The sequence below is a fragment of the Pinus tabuliformis genome, chromosome 5_2, assembly GCF_031772625.1.
Source record: "Pinus tabuliformis cultivar Carrire ecotype Pingquan chromosome 5_2, CPIR1, whole genome shotgun sequence".
Lineage (NCBI taxonomy): Eukaryota > Viridiplantae > Streptophyta > Pinopsida > Pinales > Pinaceae > Pinus > Pinus tabuliformis.
In genome coordinates, this window is record NC_142306.1 from 897,257,249 (window position 1) to 897,275,436 (window position 18,188).

At 38.9% G+C, this 18,188-nt stretch overlaps 1 protein-coding gene across 2 annotated transcripts; it reads right to left on the bottom strand.

Annotated features, from left to right (window-relative positions):
- Positions 1-10,483: 10,483 nt before the first annotated feature.
- Positions 10,484-12,770, bottom strand: LOC149162201 (aspartyl protease family protein 1-like). Of its 2 annotated transcripts, XM_089435647.1 has the most exons (3): positions 12,122-12,770; positions 11,692-11,830; positions 10,484-10,617 (listed from the first exon to the last, which is right to left on the bottom strand). In XM_089435647.1, exons 1-3 carry the CDS (start codon positions 12,421-12,423, stop codon positions 10,540-10,542), a joined length of 519 nt encoding a protein of 172 aa, XP_089291773.1. In that variant the 5' UTR covers positions 12,424-12,770; the 3' UTR covers positions 10,484-10,539. The 2 variants fall into 2 exon arrangements, with proteins under 2 accessions (XP_089291773.1, XP_089291772.1); XM_089435646.1 differs by lacking the exon at positions 10,484-10,617 and having other exon boundaries at positions 11,215-11,830.
- Positions 12,771-18,188: the final 5,418 nt, after the last annotated feature.

Genomic DNA, 18,188 nt, shown 5'->3' on the forward strand with positions numbered 1-18,188 from the left:
TTCAAGGTGCACTTACAGCCATGGATTGATGAGGTGTACACCATTACAGCCTCCTTGTTTCTGGGAAAACTAGTATTCCTAAAGAATGCTAGCCCTCTAGGTTTGGTAGCTACCCTAGAAACAATAGTTTAAAGCAATACAATGATTTCTTCTATGTGTAACAGATAAGAGAAATATAATGGAACCAACCTAGAACTTCCACTTAATCCCTTGATTGCTCTCTCTCTCCTTTGGCATATCCTACAACTCCTCCCTGTACTTAACACACTTGGAGAGTACCTACACAAGTACAACAACAAAGAACTGTCAAAGAATCGTGATCTATTACAACATAAACATTACAGAATCAGATATATAATGAACAAATGATAGCATTCACAAATGATAACATTCATAATTGCACAATCATATGGGAGAAAACTTGAAGAGCTTTATTAATAGAAAGGAGAATTACAACCCAGTGGTCTGATCCAACATCATCCTCCCAGCTTCAATCCTTCTTCACCTCATGAAATAGAAAAATCACACCAACAAGAATACAATTCTCTCTTCTCAATTACAAACTATCAGCACTTCCTTGCAATTCACAATATTCCAACCTCTAGATCTCTTGGATGAGGGATCCATTTATAGATGTTTGCAAGGGTGTGAGTCATCTATGGGGTTTGATTAATGTCATTCCACTTGTTACAATTTGTTCCACAAGATAAGGGATTGGAGATGATTTCCTAGTTCCCCTATTCATCCTTGGGCGAATTCAGAGAGGCAAGTGGCACAGGAGAAGTTTCTAGAAGATTCCATGAGCAGCCAACTGAAAAATGTCTCGAACATTTGTCCATCCTCGCCCATTGCACCCTATAGAAGTCCTAAACAATATGCATCGCACCCTGGCAGTGTACCACTCAGTATGCATCGCACTTTGCCAGTGGAGCAGTTAGTATGGTTCAATTTAGGAAATTTTTGGATGGTTTCTCAGATGGAACTTTTGGGGAAAGAGGTATTCAGATGACTATGTTTCTTTAGGGTATGAAACAACTCTTTTAGGGGTTGATGAGCCATAATACATCGACATATAAGTTTTGGGTTTGATGTGCCCAAATATTTCTATAACACTCCAATGAAGCAAGCAATGCAAGAAAGGATCCAGGGCAGTTGTTTATCCATAGTGGTCACTGAACATCGTATTGAGGAAGTTTAGCAGGTAGCGCTCAGTGCACTACCGAGCTTGCAGTGATCCAATCAAAGTTGGGAGGTCTTTGCGTAAAGATCTTTGCACCAATAAAGTGACTCGAGGGCGAGTCATGATGTTTGTGTTGGGGGCCTATTGGGTGCGGGATCCCCCAAGGGAATTTTTGGGGCTTAGAGCCCAGATTTTGGTCAAATATGTAATTCTGACGTAAAGACTCTGCATTTTGTGGGCGCGAAGTGTGTAGTTTGTAAAAGAGTCATAGGGTTGTCCACCCTTAGTTGTGTTATTGTAATGTCGGTTGTAGAGACTTACCCATGGTCTGCAGACCATGGGATTGTATAAATAGAGCGAGGCTCTAAGTAGTTAAGAGATCAGTGGATAATAAAGATGAACATATGATGTGTGCGAGATAGATCTGTGGAGCAAAGTCTAGTTTTAGGTCGTAGAGTAGGAGAAGGCTTTGCGGCTGAGTGTGCAGAGGCCTAGTAGTTCGCAACTGAGTGCGCAGACCCCTGCAGCTGAGTGCACAAGGCGAGTCGAGTCTGTAATAGTTGGAAGTATTAATAAAAAGAAATTTTCTATCATTTCTCTGTAGTTATTTCTTGTTTTAAGCATCTGTTATCTTGGGTATGAAATTCACTTCTAATACTTATATGATGCGCGAAAGACGATTATAACAGATCGCGAAGGTATTGAAGGTTGGAATAGTGCATGAAACAACCTGCGTGAAGATAGATCTAGTTGGAATAAATCAACATCTTGGACATCTCAAGGGTACGGAAACTTGGTTCCAGCATCCCCCCATACTACTTCGGGTGAGACTTCAATCCGTGCTCCGCGGGTTGATGCCAAAAGGGCTATTAGTGTACGGATTTTTTTGGCTAAATAACTCCGAACTTGGGTCAGGTCCCCATAAGCCAACAATAGTGACGAGAGTTCCTCATACTTATAGATCAAACTCTGGATGTTTTCTTTGTCCAACTCTACCTGCAGCTTCATCATCTTATCCAAATGAAGTGGGGCTCCCTTGTACCTCATTTTCCATGTTTGTACATGATCAACTGTGGCATGTATGTATGTGAGTGTTCGTGCTATCTTGGTGTATCGTTTTTGATGACCATGTAGATGGACAACTTCCTTGTGCACGATGAAGAACCTATCATACAGTCTCTACGTGTTTGTCTCAAGGGCTGATACTTCAAAAAGTATGGCTTTCTTTATCTCTACTTTGGTGGATCCTATTGATTTTTCCTCTCTTTGCCTGGCTGCTTGCAAATCCTTAGCCATGCACTCATTCTCTGTTATCAAGAACATAACACTCAAGCTTGTGGCTTTGTCATAAGCCTTTATAGAATCGACCAAGGTGGTTGGATGTCTTCGTACATCTGACACAATCACCCATTGTTCAAGGTGCACAGGTGATGCATGCTCATCCGGGGTGCTCGCTCTACATGGTTGTACAACTCTGTGTTGTGACTCACCAAAGGTTATGTTGTACACTTCTATTCCAGGATGGTTGTCAAGGAGAATGGTATCCTCTTGTTCACTCGGAACTTGCTCTGCTATTGGAGCTGGTGAAGCCTGTGGAGTGACCTTGGTTGCTTTTGACATGAGGTCAATATCCTGGTCCTGCTCTGGTTGCTCCTTCTCCATGTCCATCTATACTACTATCAATTCATCATGCAGAGCCATTTCCTTTTCCTGTTTCTGCTCACCCTATTCCTCATTTGCTCCTAGTTCGAAGTCTTCAACCTATATCGGTACAGTTTGCGTTGTCTATGTGCCTTGCACTTTCTCCTGTTTCTTTTCATGCTCATGCTATGCTTCATTCTCTCTTCTCTGCAACTCTTGTTCTTCTTTGAGCTTCGATTGGACTTCCTGCAACATCCTTTCTACATATTCCATTATTTACTTCTCCCTCTTTCTTTGCGCTATAAGTCCTATCCCATTGACACCTCCTTACATCTATCTCCAAAGCTACCTTTTCCACAAGTGGGTCTTCCTTAAACTTGTAGCTTTGCTTTGTCTCTGTGCTTTCGAAAATCTTCCCCTTGCCTTTGTCTTGCACAAGTTTTTTGCTTGCTACTGATTTTGTTGTTGCTCCCTACAGTGATACTGCCTTGAGTGCTGCTACCCACTCTACTACCATGCTGACTGGAAAAATTGAGCCTAGAGGATTTGTTGTCTCTTTTATTGGCACCTGCAACATGAGTGCTTTGGGAGATATAGGAAGCTTCCCATGGATAACCTCTAGGTTGATTATAGACCAGTGCCTAGGACATCTTAAATAAAGGAGTGCTTGTAATATTATCTATGGGGGATTTTGGTGCACTCTAATTCTCACGTTATTCAAAGTATAATAAAAGAGGCTTGGTTCAATTAGCTTTCATGAAGGTAAACTCAAGCCAATATATGGATCTAAATGCTCAAGGGGTAAAATTGGGCCAACCTCAGGGAGCAATGTTTGGTTCTGGTGGACGACACACAATAACAGGCAGTCTTAATATTGGTGTTGTAGTAACATGGAGAGGAGGAAAGAAAGGAGGGAATTCGATGCATAGGGCTGTAAAAGAATCCCAAGCAACAATATCCTAGCAGAAGTATGGAAGAGGGAGGAGATGAAAGAGCGGTACAAGTGGAGCACTAGTCAGGGTTTAAGGACATATACTGATGGATACATTTGTATCCAAAAGCTCAAGAAAATATGTGCACATTATAGGTACTTAAGAAAATCTGTAGCTAACACGAGTACTGTTGCTACTTGGTAACAAATATATAATCATGAATAAGGGAGAAACCAGCAGCTTCATCACACTATTTTAGAGGAAGAAAAACATAAATGGAATGAGATTATAGAGGGAAAACATAATGTGCATCGATCTACTTGGAATTACTAGAATAGTTTCATTAATCACTCGAAGGGTCCAAATAACTAGTCCATTACATTCGGCATGTGCCTTGCTCAAGTCCCTTAGGAAAAAGCCATTAGAACCAAATGGAACCACAAAATTTGGACCACTCAGGTGTAGAATTCTAGAAATTTGATTAAGTGTTTCTTCCTCCCTTTTATAAGGAGAGCGAGAGCTTTGTAAAACAGTTGCAAAATATCTTGGCCTGAGCTCTAGCTGTCTCAGCGTGTGAAGGTCTACTGCCTGAATTATTACAGTCAGGATTTGATTCCCTTCCTGGAAATAAACATAAATTACGGAATAATTAGAAATAAAGAAAATTGGATGATGATGGAGGAAGCTGTCCTTCTGTTATTCCTATGAACACCCCTGGTCAGGCCAAGTCTCTGTCATTGTGCATCCCTCTAGCTGCTCGGTTGGTCCCTATCGCTTTCGCCTTAACTACCCCACTCCCCCACTCTCTAAGGCTGATAGCAATCAACTGTGATTTCTTGTTACAGATTTGAAGTGGAGGTTGTCCTGGCAGTCCTTTGTTGTGTATCTGAGTGGAGCCCCATGCCAAGCCATTAAGTCCTCTTGAGTCCCATACCTCCATTTATACTCTAAAGACGTGCAACGAACAATATTGAATTCGTTTTGGAGGGGATTTTTGTCCTGGGTTTCTTGTTCCATAAGCTTCCACAAGATCAGTCCATATAGATTTTCAACCACTGCATACCTCTATTCAAAGTCCCAACTGCCAACCCATATGCCGAAAAATAACCTCGCTATCTCATTGAGTGGAAAGGAAATAAACATTTTAATGCTTGTTGATCTGGGCCGATTCAATCTTATTCGTTGATTCGATCCTGTTGGTATCACAATTGCAACACAGGGGAGGGATTTTTACCATATTATATAATGTTTTGTCGACGGACTGTAGCTGAAACTGTAAAAAACTGCAATATATAAAATATCACATCCATCGCAATCGCAAGTCAGAAGGGGCTTTAGCGAAGGAGGATCTTATGACTTGGGTGATCCTTGATTGTGATATCACAATCATCGGGGAAGGACTTATCGCAATCGATGTGAGGAGATATACGATATCGAAATCAAGAGGATGAACTTGCAATATCTACGGAGGAGTGGTGACGAGACTTATGCGATATCGCAATTGGCGGGGAGGACTTGTGATATTAACAGAGGAGGGGTCTATGATTTGTGTGATCCTTGATTGCGATATTGCAATCGACGGGGTGATAGGTTATGGCAATCGGCGAGGGGAGACAGGACTTGATTGTGGTAAGTGGGAAACTTTGTGATATGTGATATTGCAATCGTAAAAGGAAAAGGGAGATGAGCAGATATGTGTTGCAAAGGGAAATGGGTCGATAAGGATAAAGTTTTGCGGGTCCCAGCCTTTTAAAAGGCCCGCGGGATGTTTATGAATGTTTTTAAGATATTTCAAATGGGAATGAGGAAACACAGATAGAGTTGGAAATACAAAGGGGTTTTGGCTTAGAGTTAAAAATGGCCTACACCCAACTTTTTGCAGCGAGTGACAACATTGGATCCAACTGGGGATAGTGCCTTGCTGGCAAGGTGTTGAGAACTTGCAAACCAGTAGTCTTCACCATTGGGAATGGCGTTAAAAATATAATGAACTTGTACAACCATAAATATCCATGGAACTTTGTTTGTAGGGAGTCCTTTCATCATCGAACTGAAATGCAAAAAAATAAATTTTACCAACTAGAAAGTAAATGCTCAGCTAGTGAGCTTATTTATTTACAACTCCTACTTACATATAAATCTCAATTCACCTAAGTGAGTTCAACACTCCAATGGAGCCAGGCCAGCATTAGAGTACTGGACCTTACGCCTCCATGTTGCTAAAATTTAAAAATTGAAATAAGCATGCACCATGAAAAATATGCAAACAAAACTCTTGATGCATACTCCAAAAATGCCCTCTGATGATGACTTAAGAATGTTCTCATGAAATCAGCTATAGGGTCTTAGAGTCAACTAGAAGAATTTGCAGCTGCCTTATTTTCATTGAAAGTCTGTTGACCAATATCTTCTTGGTCAGGGAATATGCAAATATTGTTCAGCTCCTCAACCTTATATTTTTCAAGAAAATCTTGTTGCTGATCTTATGCTACCCATTTGTCAATGGGACAACCCTCTTGGAAATCTATGATAGAATCTTTTGTTTCTGAACTGTAACAGTCAAGGATTGGAGGGTTTATTGAGAGTTCCTGCTAGCAATGTTTCCGCAACAAGAAGTCATAGACACTACTTGACCTCCTTCAACTTCGGGCTCTTCTTAAAAAATTTGTTGTTGGAGGCCTACTCCCCACTTGTTGGTAAACAACACCCTTTGAACCTCCACAGCCCTCTCACCCTCCTCTGAATAATACAAGCCATAAATTAGAGGAGGTTCTTGAAATTATTCTCCCGATGACGAATGTGCATTGTACACTGGGGCCTCTTTGATGACCTTCTGGTGGGCCTCCTCTTCTTGTGCAACTTCCCACGACTGGGAGCATTATGGCTCTGCATGAATTGACTCTCCATCATATTCATATACATCATAGGAAGGAGACACATCAAATTCGACCGAATAATACCTCTGGGGGTTTATTTGCAGCTTGATGATGTTTCATTCTTTTCTTTCTTGGTCATTTGGTGATGCTTCATGAAGCACGTAGATGTTTTCTTGGAGCGGAGCTCCACAAACATCTTCAACAGGGTCATCAACCTTAGGAATATCTTCATCATTAAAATGTGTGCATCAATCTTCAAACAGAGCATTCAGTGGATATAATATTTTGTAGTAGTGGTGGAATGCTATATGAAAACATTTTATGAAGGATATGATGCCACGAGGTATTGTTCTGTACCAAAATCCAAAATCCTCTTCTAAAGAGTACATGAACAATTTCATTTGCACGTCTTCAAAAATAATACCTTGTTGCTCCATGCATTCATGAAAATCCTTAAGGTGCTCGTCTAACATTCCATTTGTGTTTCCAATAAAACTAGGAAAATAGTTATTCCATTCATGAAACGAAGGGACATGATTGGGATAACCAACAATAGAAGAAAAATTCAGTGAGCAAATTGGTTGGCCAGGAATGCAGGAATCGCCATTTTGAAAACCCCCTAGGTGAGTGATCTCGGTTTAAAAGGTAGGGAAAGTTTTTGGCTACTAACAATGTAAACTTTGAAACGGGAACTGATACTGTTACCCGTTTTGTAGAGGTGGCAAAAAAATGACCCGATTTTCAAAAGTGATGTAGAATACACATGTTTTTTTTAGAACATGGTTTTTGGAACTTTAATTTTTTTCATGTGCATTAAGTTTTAGAATGGTAGTGAATGGTAGTGATTTTCATCTTGATTTTAAAAAGTGAGTATTCTGCATCACACCCTTTTTTTAAAAGACCTATTTTTTGACTTTAAATTTTCTAGTGTGTGAAATGTAAAAAATTATTTTCTAAATTTGATAGTTTTTGAAGTCGTCATTGTATTCATATTTTCTTGTTCTCTATCTTAATTTTTTTTTTTTTTAGTGGGCTTTTTATTGTTTTGCGTTTTTAAATTAGAAAGTCGATAGTTTGAATTTTAGATAATCTACATATTTAGACATCCTTAATTAATTTTTCAATCCACATGAAATAATTGTTTCTAAAAAACAACATTTTTTAACAATGGACATAAAAATAACCATTTTTAACATAAATATAACAAAAAAACTAAATGTTTTGATAATTTTTTGCTAGAATTAACATGTCAAAATCACAATTTTTATACAAAAATATTAACTAAAAATGGTCAAATAATAGTTTTTTTTATGAATTTCATGTCAAAAAAATAATAATAACAACTTTTTTTTTCAAAAAATAATAATTAACTTAAAAATCAATGCGAAAATCACAGTTGTGCTCTCTCCTTTGAAGATGAATCAAAATGTCCTAAATGTTCCATTGATTCCTTTGAAAATAATTCATAAAAGAAATAATTTCATTTCGGTCATCACATTTGTCATCACATTTGTCTGGGGTTTGTAAGGTTCACAGAAGAATTTAAGTGGGCCCATACTCCATGCAGGAAGATGCTACCCCATGTCATAATCTGTGTATAAATAAACAATTCATACATCATTCGTAACATCATATTTTGATATTGTGATAAACTTTTTAACTTATAGAACCCATTTCTCTCTTGTTCATATGTTTACCTTTTATCTCTCTTTCATAAGTATGCCTATTGATATGATTTCCTCTTAAATAATGTTGTAATAGATTTGAGGTGCCATGCTCGAAAGTTTTCATAACCTAACTATAATTTCAATACCTCTAAATCATGATTCATAATATTAACATAGTATAAAATCTAATGCTAAATTATATTACTTAAATGCAAAATGATATATTTATTAGAAACAAGGATGATAAAATGACAAGATTGATTATAATAAGTTACTTAAAAATAATGTGCAACTATGTAACAATAATAGGTGCGACAAAACATAATGATGCTATTATGATGTTTTATGAACACTAAAATGACTATTGATGCCTTAAAAAAAAATGTGGCACTTTCAAATTGAAAAATATTAAAAATATATATAAAAATAAAATTTACAAGAATATTAAAAAGATATATAAAAATAAACCTTACAAGAAGCACCAACTTATATGAAAAAAATGTAAAATTGAAAAAAACAAAAAAATATAAAATTAAGAAAAATACATGTAGATGTTAACTATTTAATACTTCTGAAAAAAAAGTCATAAAATTAACGACATATTAATACAAAAGCTCTAATAACAATCCATATTGGTGCATGGTGAAAATGCATTAAGGAGATTGTCCTTTATCTACGTGAACATCAATTAATAAAAAATTACAATGTGTTAAAGAAAAAAAATATACAAGAACAATATATATCCCATCTTATATAACATTTAATGCATTACTGCTAGATGCATATTAATTACCCACCAAACTTCTTAAAAACATATCAAGAAACATGTTCGATGAATTTCACCACACATATCTGACTTTCATCATCACGAAATAGCAAAAGTATTCCATGTGTAAAAGTGATGAATTGTTTTGTTATGTGTTTGTAGCTTATGTAAAAGTTATGGCATGTTTTGTTTTAGATATCAAAAGTTATACACATGCCATAATTTTTTCCCAAACAGGTTTCAGCCACAAGTACACACAGTTTTGAGCAGAAATTCTGTGATAGAGTGGATAATGAACATCATTTTAAACATGATACCCTCTCTAAATAATAATTTATATCTGGACGATGGTTTTTGAAATAATTTATATAATACTGACAATTGAGTGAAGGATAACGAATATAATACGAACAATTGAGTCCGGAGGAGCCATATTTTACTCATATACCAGCTGAAAAGGCAGTCAAAGAAAGCAGGCTACACCATTGAGATAATGGCAATGAGTGGTTCTTGGAAAGGTGTGAATTTTAATTGTGGCAACTTGCCGTCCTTACCTAAAAGCCTACCCACTGCGGCTGAGTGGAGTCCATGTCAGCAATTAAATAAACTGAATGTTCCACACACGTTTCAAAATTCTACCAACATTTGAAATATCCTATGGGCCGGCTTATCCAGGAACGTTGACCCAAAATCTGAATCATAAATTCAAACATAGCTGTTGTGCAAAACATGTTAATTACTTGTCACGGTGACATCAACCGATCTGAAATATTTCAACCAAGCATCCGCGCTTATGATCCAGAACAGGATGTTTGGCTTATGTTAGAAGGGATTGACAAAAGTTTTCACGAAAATGCGCACAGATCTGAGTTCACGTCCGTAAATGGAAAGTTGGTCATATATCATATGTGGGAGCCAAATGATTTGAGATTCTCAATAATTCAGATCAATGAAAGACACCCGCAGCGGCACCCCCGGGCCGCCCCGCCCCGCCCGACCGACGGCGGGTCGATTCCGGGAATCGACCCGCCGTCGGTCGGGCGGGGCGGGGCGGCCCGGGGGTGGCGCTGCGCGGAGCCGCCGCTGCGCAGCGCCACCCCCGAGCCGCCACGCCCCGCCCGACCCGGTGGCGGGTCGATTCCGACCCGCCGCCGGGTCGGGCGGGGCGTGGCGGCCCGGGGGTGGCGCTGCGCAGCGGCGGCTCCGCGCAGCGCCACCCCCGGGCCGCCCCGCCACCGGTCGGGTGGGGCGGGGCGGCCCGGGGGTGCCGCTGCGGGTGTCGAGGCATACAAACAGATACTATTAAGCTGAGGAGTTTCATTATCAAGGGAACCCACAGAAACACAAGATATGAAGAAGACTGGATATGCAACAAAATAGCTTTTTTCCTGCAACTGTTGTGGAAATCTAACTGAGCAATCCTTTGCAATTCCCATCGATCCAGCACATTTTCAGTTTTTTGACCTCAGTGGTTGATTCAGACATACCAAACAACCCAGAACGGTGAACATCTGTGATCAGGAAATGTTTCCCGTGTGAAAGCAGGACTGATCACCTGATTCAAGTCAAAATGGCAACAGAAACATGCCGAAAAGAGGGCTATTTTATAAGTTGTTTGTAATTAGGAATCAATTTAACTTGCTCCATTTGCACTGAAGACGAGTTACTTTCATGACAACAAATAATGAAAATGCATTTAGTAAGTGGAAAAATGTTGTGGATATGAGAGAAGCCGTTAATGTCATCCATAAGGAAGAAATTTTGTCACTTTATCACAATAATGAGGCTCTGAAAGGCCAATGCGATATTCATACATGTAGTCAGTAATAGAAAATATGACTAAAAGCCTTTACCAGTTTTTATACTTCTTCAAATAATCCTACATCTCTTGATAAATTATATTAACCTAATTTTTGTTGATTTATTTATTGGAAGAATGTGCCAATCTTTAAAGCTAGGTCAACCCCTTCAATAAAAGATGGTTAAAAATGAAGGTTTTAGTTCAAATTGATTAATAGAATCCAATTTCCCACATCAAGGAAAATAATTTATTGTGAGTTGTGAAGTAGATCTTATATATCTTTCACCTTGTTGTTTCTTAAGTATTAAAATGGTTTCAATTGAAATGAGTGGCTAGCTGCCTGACATTTTGGAAAAAGCAAAACTCTCTGGCTGGTAATCCATTAAATTAAATAGCATCAAGTCAACGAAACCACCCTGACAAGTTTAGGAAGCAAAGCCAACAGATATACCCTGCAAAAGGAAAGGCTCTTGCTTGTCTTTACAGATGTACCTTGCATTTCTGCGATTGATGCAAGGGGGAACAATAAAGAAAATGAATCCGTTTCAATGCAGGAAAAGCTGTGGGAGGAGAATGTTAAGCACCAAAATACAACCAGATACCCTTATTGATTTTTATTATGATTTGGGGAAAAACAAACTGATGGACACAATAGCCCATGACTGAAATATCACCATTCATGTAATTTTCTATCCAGTCTCAGAAACCATAGTCTAAGTGGATTTCGTACCCAATCCAATAGAACATAATAGTTGATAACAAAGAACAAATCAAAACTATTAAGTTAATACCAGTAAGTTTAAAAGGGAAAAGCTGAAAATACAATACATTTAATCCATAGCTAGCTGCAGAAGTAGGAGCGCACGCTTGGCAATCACAAGGCACCCAGAACACATCACTGCCCGTGTCAAGTGCTACAAGTAATGTTACGTTGGGAGTGCCCACTTGAACCATGGTGTAGAACAAACTGTCCAGACCAGAGAACAGGGAGTTAGGAGCCTAATGACAGATTGAATTACAATAACAGGGAACTTTATTAACTTTGATTTTGAATTTTGTAAACACCTTTGAGCACTCGAAAACAGGCGCTTTAATTGTATAATATCCTATCTAAGTATGAACTATAATGTCTATGCTATTATCAAGGATATAAGTTCTACAAGTATTAACATACATAATTTTATTTGGGTTCAATCCAAATTGAATATGCAACATAATTTTATTTGGGTTAAGTAATAGAGAAGGAAACAGAACTTACTATCCCAACTGCGAAAGCTTCAATGTTTCGTTCCCTTCCGAAAATGTAAGAGACGAATATTCGGTTAATTTACGACCATGGCGAACGGAATCATGATGATGCAGTGCCTTGTAATACTCATTGCTTCCCTGGACAGGCCAACCATCTGTATCTATCCCATGTTTCCAGGCCATCCACTCTTTTACTTCTTGAGAATATTTATGATACATCTGAAAACTGTTGGATTGCCCATTTGAATTCTGGAAGCCAAGAGATGTAAATAATATTAAATAACAAATAAATCTCAAAGTTGGGCATTCCATGAGGGAAAAACAAGTAGAACGTATTTGCACAAAATTTGAGCCAACTGAAAGCCCTGTTAGTTCTAACTGGTTTCTGACTCAATGATGTTAGTCTTTTTCTACCCCGTTCCTCTTGTTGGGCAGGGCAGGGCAGTGCAGGGCAGGGCAGATTATGTAATGACCCTTTGAATGTTTTGAGTCGATCAAATTTCACGATTAATTCTAACGTATTGGACAATGGAAATTGAAGAAGCCTTGCAATTTAATTTGAAAATATTGTATCGTATGTTGGCAAACTAAGGGAGGGGCATATATGTCTGTTATCAGACAGTTCTCAGAAGAAAAATTATGAACTGCGTTACAATTTATCATTTCTGTACCAAGGAGAGTTGAAGTGTCGTAGTCGGGGCGGGGCGGCCCGGGGGTGGCGCTGCGCGGAGCCGCCACTGCGCAGCGCCACCCCCGGGCCGCCCCACTCCGCCCGACCCGGCGGCGGGTCGATGTCGTAGTCGGGGCGGGGCGGCCCGGGGGTGGCGCTGCGCGGAGCCGCCGCTCCGCAGCGCCACCCCCGGGTCGGGCGGGGCGGGGCGGCCCGCCCGACCCGGGGGTGGCGCTGCGCGGAGCCGCCGCTGCACAGCGCCACCCCCGGGCCGCCCCGCGCGGCCCGGGGGTGGCGCTGCGCAGCTCAAATGAGTTCACCTCATGAAGCGTTTGAGTTTCTTGGTTGCTCCTTCTTCGGTTTCATTTTCTTCAAGTCCAATTTGTGTTCCTTGCTTTTGACCTTGCCGGGATTCTATTTTCATTACTTCCACATTCTTATTGTTTCTCTGAAGATTCATGGCGACTGCTTTGACGAGTTCGATCAGGATCGGGGCTACTCCCATTCCTTCCGGTCCCCAAAACCAGGCAAGAATTTTGTCTATGATATACTTAAATGTTATATATATATAGATTCAAATTCTGCGTAGTTTCATGAAGTTTAGAATTTCAAATTCTGCATGGTTTCATGGAGTTTAGGAACCTTTTTATTTGATGTGTAATGGATGTTTTGTGTCACAGATACTTGGTATTGCTTGGTTTCTTGTTTGATAAAATGCATTCAGCTCAAATTTTGGGTGCGGGTGTATATAATTTTATTTTTATGGATATAAAAATTATTGATTTTGAATTAGTATTTTTTTTTGTTTATAAAAAATAATTTTGCATTTTATATAAACCATATATATATTTTAGTTTTTTAGAAATTATTGAAACAATATTTCTATTACGAAACTTAATATATAAGAATTGAATCTGAATATTAATGGGTCAAATTTAATTATTGTTACAATAATAATAATATTAATAATAAAGTTATAATATAGTTAATTTTTATAATTTTGGTGATGTGAGATGTATCACGAGATAAGTGTTTTGGTGCCTAAGGAAACAAGATACTACTTTTTGTTTTTATGATATAAATGTAATTTCATGAATGTGTTTTCCATTTATACATAACACTTGAATAAATTGTTAATTTTATTATTTAATTTTAAAATAGGTTTGTAACAACATTAATCAATGAAATTGTATTTATTCAAATTGAAAATTTATTTGGTGCCTCTTTACTAAATCAAGAGTTCACTTCAAACCTTTGCTCTCTAATCCCTCAATCCAATGTAGAACAATGGGTAAGAATACAATAGCCAACCACAATCACAAACTACCAACAATAGCCAACCACAATCACACACTACCAACATGTCATTGCTATTTTTTACTTCTTTTCACCTTTCTTTAATTATAAAAATCCAATCAACAAAGTAAAGTTCCAATTAAGTGTGTCTATCCTCCTCTTCTTCTTCTTTCTTTTTGGTCGACATTTATCAACGTAGGCTTCTCTATCATATGACCTATCCCTATCAACCTAGATTTCTCTATCAAATGACCTATTCCTCTACCCATTGTTTTGACGTTGGTTCATGTTATATGATAAATACTTTGGGCATGTCTCTTGCATCTTGCATGATACACAAACTTGCATCTTGATTCCGGGAATCGACCCGCCGCCGGGTTGGGGCGGGCGGGGCGGCCCGGGGGTGGCGAGTGAGGGCGGGGTGGGCCGGGAGGGGGAGGGGGAGGGGGAGGGAGGGGGGGGGGGCGGCCCAGGCGGGGGGGGCGGGGGGGGGGGGGGGAGGGGGAGGGAGGGGGGTGGGGCGGCCCGGGCGGGGGGCCGCGGGGGGAGGGGGCGGCCCAAAATGATATTCTACCAGAAACATTAATGTGTTTTTTCCTTAAAATTTAACTTTGTTTGAGACATAAAAAATTGGTTTTATTAGCATTTTTTAAAAAGTATGAAAATTGACCCTAAAAAAAAAAATCATTATTCCAGTATCAACACTTTCGTTCTGAAGCTATATTTTGCAGGAAAATTTCGTAGAAAATTTCGTAGTCACTGCCATTTTTAAAACAGCCGCAAAATTGACACCTAAAAAAAAAATCATTATTCCAGTATCAACACTTTCGTTCTGAAGCTATATTTTGCAGGAAAATTTCGTAGTCACTGCCATTTTTAAAACAGCCGCAAAATTGACACCTAAAAAAAAAAAACATCGTTCCAGTATACACACTTTTCGTTTTGAGCACTGTTTTTGTGGTTTTTTTGGGGTTTTTGGGCCAGAGTTCCCGTTTTGAGTTTATAGTTCCCGTTTCAAAGTTTACATTGTTTACTTGAAATCTAGGATGGGAAAATATAGATATGGACAGTGGAACTGCCAGGATTTTTACCATAAAATTGAAGCAATGGAGTCTCCAAGGTGAGAAATATTTAACCCACACTTCCCTTGCTCACTTAACAGAGGGAATGTAAAATTTGTCGTACCCAGGCGAAAAATATTATAATCCATTCCCCGGCAATGGAGCGAGAAAGATGTTGTCACTTTTAATGCACTTGCAGCACAAGTTCTTTGGGAGACATAGAAATCTTCCAAGAGACAGCCTCTGGGTTCATTGTAGACCAGTGCCTAGGACATCTTAAATAGAGAAGTGCTTGGACAATTATCGACAGGACTTTCGGTGCACTCCAATTGTCACGTTATTCAAAAGATAATAAAATGGGCTTGGTTCAATTAGATTTCATGAAGGTAAACTCAAGCCAACATGTGGATTTGAATGCTCAGTGGGTAAAATCGGGCCAACCTCAGGGCGCAATGTTTGGTTCTGGTGATCGACACACAACAACATGCAATCTTAATATTGACGTTGTAGTAACATGGAGAGGAGGAAAGAAAGGAGGGAATTCAATGCATAGGGTTGGAGCAGAATCCCAAGAAACAATATCCCAGCAGAAGTATGGAAGATGGAGGAGATGAAAGAGCAGAAAGAGTGGAGCGCTAGTCAGGGTTTCAGGCCATATACTCATGGGCACATTTGTATCCAAAATCTCAAGCAAATATGTGCACATTATAGGTACTTAAGTAAATTTGTTGCTAACACAGGTACTATTACTACTTGGTAACAAATATACAATCATGAATAAGGTAAAAATCGACAGCTTCATCGTACTATTTTAGAGGAAGTGATGCAGGAGCATCCAGACATAGCCAGCAATGTGATTGTATGTTCACATGTTGTGGCTAGCAAGAGATGAATTTCATTGACCTAAGTGATTAAAGTCAATTTTAGTAGAGAGGTTTGGACCTCTCAAAAATGATCTTTACTTCATTATTGTAATAATTAGAATATTGTGTTATTTTTAGACTAAGAGATAAGTTGTTAGTATAGGTGTGTAACAGAGCTCGAGAATAGAGATTTAATTGTTAGATTGATTAAAATAGGGATCGAGTTGTTAATGTAGTTAGGATAGGATTCAATTCATAAAAGAGAAAAAGAATGTAATGATAGAGATTAGATGATGGAGAACAGAGTGTGTAAGTGAGAGTTTTGAGTGACAGAGATAGGGTTTGAGATTGAACAGAGGTCAGAAAACTGTTGTAATCAAGCCGAGAGCACAAGAATATGTAATTTACACTTTGTTGAATAAATGATCAAGTGTGGTGCTGCGTGTTAATTTGGTATAAAAATTCATTCATATTGGTGTATCGACATTCGGGACATAATCAAGTATTTTCTCTTTTTATAACACTTTATTCATAAATCGTAGTCAAATTAGTATCAAGTGTTAATAATGAAATTAAATGCTAGAAAACCTTTTTTAAGCGCTTTTCCTTAAAGTATTGTTTAAAGCACGTGGGTTGTATTTGATAAGCGAGAAGCGTATCTCATGTGCTTGAAAGGAGGTAAGTGGTATTGTTCCAAGTCCGCACAATTAACCTTAGCGGCTGACACGCGGCTGAGGAAAACCACTTTTCTCGCGTGCTCTCGATTTGATATCGAGCGTGCAAGAATCCACGCGAGATTGCACAACTACCATTCAATTGGACAGGTAATATCGATGGTGGAGATCGTCCAGGTAAGTTGAAAGTGGATGACGCGATATCCATTGGATCTGGAGGTTTGACATCAACAATGTGGATTGAAGCGCTCAATGAAAAGGAAAATTCAAAGTGGGACCGTTAGTGATTGGTCAGATAAAGCGGAAACCTTAGAAGGAAAACACACGTAAAGAACATGTTTGTGCACAACTGATTCATTATAAAGTTAACCATTAGTCTAATTAAAGACTACCACCTCATTTTTTTCAACCTCCTGCATCATTTTGGTATCAGAGCATAGAGATTAAGTTTGCTACCGTAAACATGCCACCGAGGAGAGGAGCTATCATAGGTCGAGGGAGACCTGTAGCGAATGGAGTTCTACTAGATGAGATCTGGAGTCTACGTACAAGGATGGAGACAATGGAGACTTCTCAGAGTTGTGAAATTGATGAAGTAGATGCCAGTGCGACAAAAGAATCTTCTGAGGAAAAAGAAGAGGTTGAAAGTGAAGCTACCAAAGTTCTCAAGGTGTTGGCTAAAGCAAGTGGAAGACCAAAGATGGAAATACCTTTGTATGATGGGAATCTCAATGTAGAAGAGTTGATGGATTGGATCAGTTCATTAGACAAGTATTTTGACTATGAGGAGGAGGTTGATGACAAAAAGAAGGTGAAACTTGCAGTTACCATATTGAAGGGTCATGCAGCTATCTGGTGGGATGAATTACAAACATCCACAGCAAGAAAAGGGAAGCCTAAGATCAAACAATGGGATAAAATGGTAAGTAAATTGAAAGCCAAATTTATGCCAAAATATTATTAGTTAAATATTTTCAGACATTTACAGAATTTGAGGCAAAAAGGGATGACTGTCAAAGAATATACAGAAGAGTTTTATAAGTTGAACATTAGGGTAGGACATGCAGAGGATGATGAAGAGAAGGTAGCCAGGTATATCAATGGCTTGAGGTCTAAAATACAGGATGAAATGAGCTTGTTGAGTCTGAAGACAATTGAAGATGCCTATCAAGTTGCTTTGAATTCAGAAGAGAAGATGTTGAGGAAGAAAAATCAAAGGAATAGAGGAAAGAGTTTAGCAAGAGGTAGAGGAACTACCAGACCAAGATTTCAGCATCATTAGAGTGAAGCAATAAGTTCAAGTAGTAGACTACCATAGAGAGGAGACTTTAATAAAGGAAGATTTTCACCCAGAGGAAGAGGCTACGAAAGATAAATTCAGTGTTACACGTGGAGAATGGGGACATGGATCATGGGATTGTCCTCACAATAAAACAACAAATCAGAGGAATGTGAATGTGGCTAAGGAAAAGGAAGGAAAACCACAAATTGCAGGCAAGGAAGAATCACCTGA

What these genes read in the sequence shown, in the direction of transcription:
- LOC149162201 (XM_089435646.1), bottom strand. Translation starts at nt 12,423, where the DNA reads ATGGAATGCCCAACTTTGAGATTTATTTGTTATTTAATATTATTTACA. An exon ending in AAGCTTTCGCAGTTGGGATA is followed by an intron (nt 11,831 to 12,121) that starts GTAAGTTCTGTT and finishes TGGTCTGGACAG; the next exon opens with TTTGTTCTACACCATGGTTC.